The sequence below is a fragment of the Marmota flaviventris genome, chromosome 14 (assembly GCF_047511675.1).
Source record: "Marmota flaviventris isolate mMarFla1 chromosome 14, mMarFla1.hap1, whole genome shotgun sequence".
Classification (NCBI taxonomy): domain Eukaryota; kingdom Metazoa; phylum Chordata; class Mammalia; order Rodentia; family Sciuridae; genus Marmota; species Marmota flaviventris.
The window spans coordinates 91,064,557-91,069,214 of NC_092511.1; the positions used below are offsets into that span (position 1 = coordinate 91,064,557).

General features: G+C 57.5%; 1 protein-coding gene across 1 annotated transcript; it reads right to left on the bottom strand.

The window, feature by feature from the left end:
• Positions 1 to 2,236: 2,236 nt before the first annotated feature.
• Pou3f3 (POU class 3 homeobox 3) lies at positions 2,237 to 3,736 on the bottom strand. The gene has a single exon (XM_027951779.2). It carries the CDS (start codon positions 3,734 to 3,736, stop codon positions 2,237 to 2,239), a length of 1,500 nt encoding a protein of 499 aa, XP_027807580.1.
• Between the last annotated feature and the right edge of the window lie 922 nt (positions 3,737 to 4,658).

A 4,658-nucleotide genomic window follows, 5' to 3' on the forward strand; every position in this document is an offset into this window, starting at 1 on the left:
TGGGAACTATATTCTTTCATTACATGAAGAAAAAAAAAAAAACAAAAACAAAAACAAAAACAAAAAAACCCCAAAAGCAAAAAAACAACAACCCTCAAACAACAGGAAAACTCAATAATTTAAATTTAATTACATATAGTGATGGGAATTGATATCAAAATATTTTATAGATTTATAAGCTATTTTTTACAACTATTAGTCTTCAGAAAAAGAGAAGAGATTTAATATGTTGGGGGTAGAAAGAAAAAGGAAAGGCTGAACTCAGGAGGGCTATATTAACCATTAATGACCAGTTGGCACGTTTTTACTGGTGATATAGTCCAATCATTCAATAAAGAACACAGGTAACTTCAAGAAAAGGGCTCTAGCATTTACAGATAATCTCACCTAAAAAACATTAAAGACACCCAGTAAAATTAAGGGAGAGAAAAATATTGTGAAATTTATAGATTAACAAGGAATGACCACTATGTTAAAATGCCAGCTGTTTCAGTAATGCCTTTACTCTTAATTTCCAAACTTGCCCTTAAGTGGAACAGGCGCTATTTCCTTAACTTAAGGATTTGTATAAGTGAAAAAAAAAAAAAAATTCTAGAGAACTCTCTTTCTGCCCACACAGTGTTTACGCATCAGACACAGACTATTTCATTCTAACAAATTTATTTTCTCGATCAGCTCTTACGGAATCACTACTCAAATTAAATTACAATCAAATGATCACATCAAAAGATACCCTTATTACCTAACAACTGTCCATATTTTCATTTCATTTTGATTTGTGCTCGTCTGAAAAAAACAGGTAATACAAGATCTGGGGAAAAATAAATTACCGTTTTGCAGCAGTTCATAAGTATTCTGAATAAAATATTAAAAGAAGTCATTTAATGAAAATATAAAGCAAATATTTTTAGATCAACAACGGATCTAACAATTCTATATTGCCGTCTTTTGAAAAGTCTGTTTATTAAAACCTACCAAAAACACTGCTTGGAAATGGCAGTATTATATAATCACATCCACAGCACCCATTCAATCAAAGTTGGCAACGGATTGAGGACAGAAGTCAAGAGAAGTGCAGCGGCTGGTGCTCAGTCTTTCTAAATCCCTTTATCTGAGTCAGTCCAGAAATAAAAAATAAAAAATATTAATAAAAAAAATATTAGCGGTGGAATCTTTAGGCATGATGGTCCACCCCAACGGCTGCCGGCAAAGCCGGGGTCGGTGGCTGGGCCTCACTGGGCAGCCTCGCAGGCTGGGCCTCCGCTCCCTGTCAGCCCAACCGCGCTGGACTCAGCCAGCCCCGGGCCTCTGGCCACTTGCGGCTGGACGTCCGGATCTCCCTCGCCCATCCTCGGCTCTTTCGCGTTGCTTTTATTTCCAAGGTTACTTTGAGGATACTTTCTTTTGGCTTTGCTATTCAGTCTGTTAATTTCAGAAGCTGTGAATCTGTCTTTGCCTCGAGACTGTTTTTCCCCCTCCTTCCCATTTCATCGTTGAGTTGCCACTTCCCAAACGACTTTAAAATGGCCAAGAAAAAACAGGGTCCTGGAGCACAGAGTTAGACCCCCGAGGAGATCTGGTGCTTGCTTTCAGGTCCCTCCGAGGAGGGAAAGTTTCCGCGCAGCTCTTAGGCAGCCCTTTGGGAGGAAGTGGAAGAAAGACGGGGGCTCTTTCTCTCTCTTTTTTAAGAGAGGAGGCCGAGGCAGGTGCTGTCCACCGCTGCCATGTAGGACATCTCAGGGTGGGTACACCTTAAGAGTGCAGTTTTGGTGCTGTAGGCAAAGTCACCCTTCTTTAAAATAAAAAAACAAAACACCACCACAGCACAGACGGGATCTCACGGTTGCCCCTTTTCCTCTTCAGGTTTTGTTTGTTATGTGTGTATATAAAACAGTCTGGGTATTTATTATGCTTTTTTTCATTTTTTGGTCCCTCCTTCCTTGGACTTCAAAAAATGTCTCCTTGGTCCGTTTCTCCCTCGTCTTTTCCTCCAAGGGCGGGCATGCCTGTCTGTCTTTGGGCGGAGGGGAGGGCGGCGGATGCACCCAGGCTGGGGCCCGGTGCGGCCCAGGTGCAGGGTCAGCGCGGCAGCAGCGGTGGTGGTGGCGGCGGCACGGCGACGACGACGGCGGCGGCGGCGGCGGCGGCGGCGGCAGCGGGGGCGGTGGCGGTGCTGACTGCGGCTGCGGAGGCGGTGGCGGAGGCGGCGGCCCTCTTCGCACTGCGCCCTTGGCCTTCACTGCACGCTCGTCTGCAGCCCGTGGTGCGGTGGTGGGGTGTCGGCGCTCACGGTGCCTACCTGCGAGTAGACGTCGTCCGGCGTCTGTTGTTGGATCCCGGGCGGTGTCATGCGCTTCTCTTTCTGGCGCCGGTTGCAGAACCAGACCCGCACTACCTCTTTCTCGAGTTGCAGGCTGTCGGCCAGGTTGGTGATCTCCTGCGCCGAGGGCTTGGGGCACTTGAGGAAGTGGCTCTCGAGCGCGCCCTTGACGCTCACCTCGATAGAGGTCCGCTTCTTGCGCTTGCGGCCCTGGGCCGCGATCTTGTCGATGCTGGTGGGGCTGCCAGTGCTCGAGTCCGCCTCCTCCAGCCACTTGTTCAGCAGCGGTTTGAGCTTGCACATATTCTTGAAGCTTAGCTGCAGGGCCTCGAAACGGCAGATGGTGGTCTGCGAGAACACGTTGCCGTACAGCGTGCCCAATGCCAGCCCCACGTCCGCCTGCGTGAAGCCCAGCTTGATGCGCCGCTGCTTAAACTGCTTGGCGAATTGCTCCAGGTCGTCCGACGTTGGTGTGTCCTCGTCCGAGTGCGGGTCATGGCTGTTGAGTCCGGGCCCGGCGCCACCGCCGCCACCATGGTGCGGGGGTCCTTGCGCGTGGTGCGGGTGCGGCGGGTGCGGGTGTGCGTGATGGTGGTGGTGGTGATGGTGTTCGGCCAGCTCCGGTGTGTCCCCGCGCACCAGCCCTGGGTGCACTAGGCTCTGGGCGCCGCCACCTGCGCCGCCGCCGCCTCCTCCGGGCCCTGGGGGTGCGCTCAGCATACCGTTCACGGTGAAGCCCCCGGGCTGCGAGTAGAGTAGACTCTGAGGTGGTGGTTGCTGTCCCCCGGCCATGGACGGGAGGTGGGCGGCGGCGGCTGCGGCTGCAGCGGCGGCGGCTGCTGCAGCGGCAGCCCCCCAACCCCCGGGGTGGCCCTGATGCGGGGGCGGCGGTGGGGGTCCTAAGTGCGGCGGCCCGCGGTGGTGCAGCGCTGTGCCGGCGTGCAGGTCATCGCGCCCGGCGCCACCCTTCACGTCGGGGCCCTGCGGTGGTGGCGGCGGCGGCTGCGGCGGCTGCTGGGGGCTGCCGGCCATACCCACCGCGCTGCCCGACCACGGCGAGCTCGCCTCTACCGCGGCGGCGGCGGCAGCGGCGGCGGCGGCGGCGGCGTGGGGCAGGGCCGTGACCCACTGGTGCGCGTGGCTCAGCATATGGCCGCCGTTGCTGGCGGCCATGGCCCCCTGCATGAAGTCACTCTGGACCATCTTGACCGAGGACGGGTCCCCCCGGTAGGCGCCCGAGGTCACGGCGGCGCTCCCCGGCTGCATGCCGCCGCCGCCGCCCCCTGCACCTCCCCCGCCACCGCCGCCACCGCCACCTCCGCCGCCACCGGCCCCTGCCGCATCCGAGTGCACAATGGAGCCGGCCGCGAGCAGGCTGTTCCCCGGCAGGTAGGGGTTAGAAGCCGCCGTGGCCATGCCGCTCCGCTCCCGCCACCCCACCGCCGCCACCACCGCCGCCGCCGCAGCAGCAGCCGCGGCCGCCGCCGCCGCCGCCGCCGCCGCGCCCCCCCCGCCTCCTCCCCCCGCTCCTCCTCCCCCGCCCCCGCCCCGGGCCCCCGCCGGCCCCGCCGCCTTCGCCGCCGCCTCCTCCTCCGCCGCCTCCGCCCCCGCCGCCGCCGCCGCCGCCGCGGTCCCGGGCTGCAGCTGCAAGGCCGCTGGGCAGGGCGCGGGGGTCGCCGGCCGGCCTTGGTCAGCAGCAACAGCAGCAGCAGGAGCAGCGCTCTGGGGAGGGGTACTCGCTTCTCGGGGCGCGCTCCGTGGCCAGCCCTTTCAGGGGGGGTCGTGGCCACCCCCCAACCCCGGCGCGCTCGGCTGGCTCCAGCGGGGCTCACCAGGCGGGGCGGGGACCTGCACTTGGGGCGCTCTCCCGGGGCGCGCGGGTACCCGCTCCTCCTCCTGTCCTCCGGCGAGCGCGGACTCTGCCCTGCCGCGGGGCTCAGTCCACCTGCTAAGTGAAGGTTCAGGGAGACAACAAAGAAAGAAGCTGTCCCTTTCTTCCTTGGCCAAATTATGGATAACCAGCCACCGGCCCGCTCCTTTCCTGGTCCGCTCTCTTCTCTCTTCCTCAGGAACACACTTCACTCGTTCTGCCTTAGAGTAGTAAAACTTTTCTCGTCCTTGAAGGCGTGGTGATGTTGGCTGTTCTCCTGTGTGGAGAGGGGAGGCTGGCTCCTGTTCTCCCCCTCTGGTCCTGTCGTTTCAAGTTTTGTTCTGTCCTAGGAAAACTTCTTGCGATGGTGCATTTCTCTGAAGTTGCTATTGCCGGAGCTCTAGGTTGCCTCTGAAACAAGAGTCCTTTTTCATTCTCCTCGCAACAGTCACAGTCTGATGCGACATT

Excerpts from the sequence above, each read along its gene's own strand:
- Pou3f3 (XM_027951779.2), bottom strand. The coding sequence starts at position 3,736 with ATGGCCACGGCGGCTTCTAACCCCTACCTGCCGGGGAACAGCCTGCTC.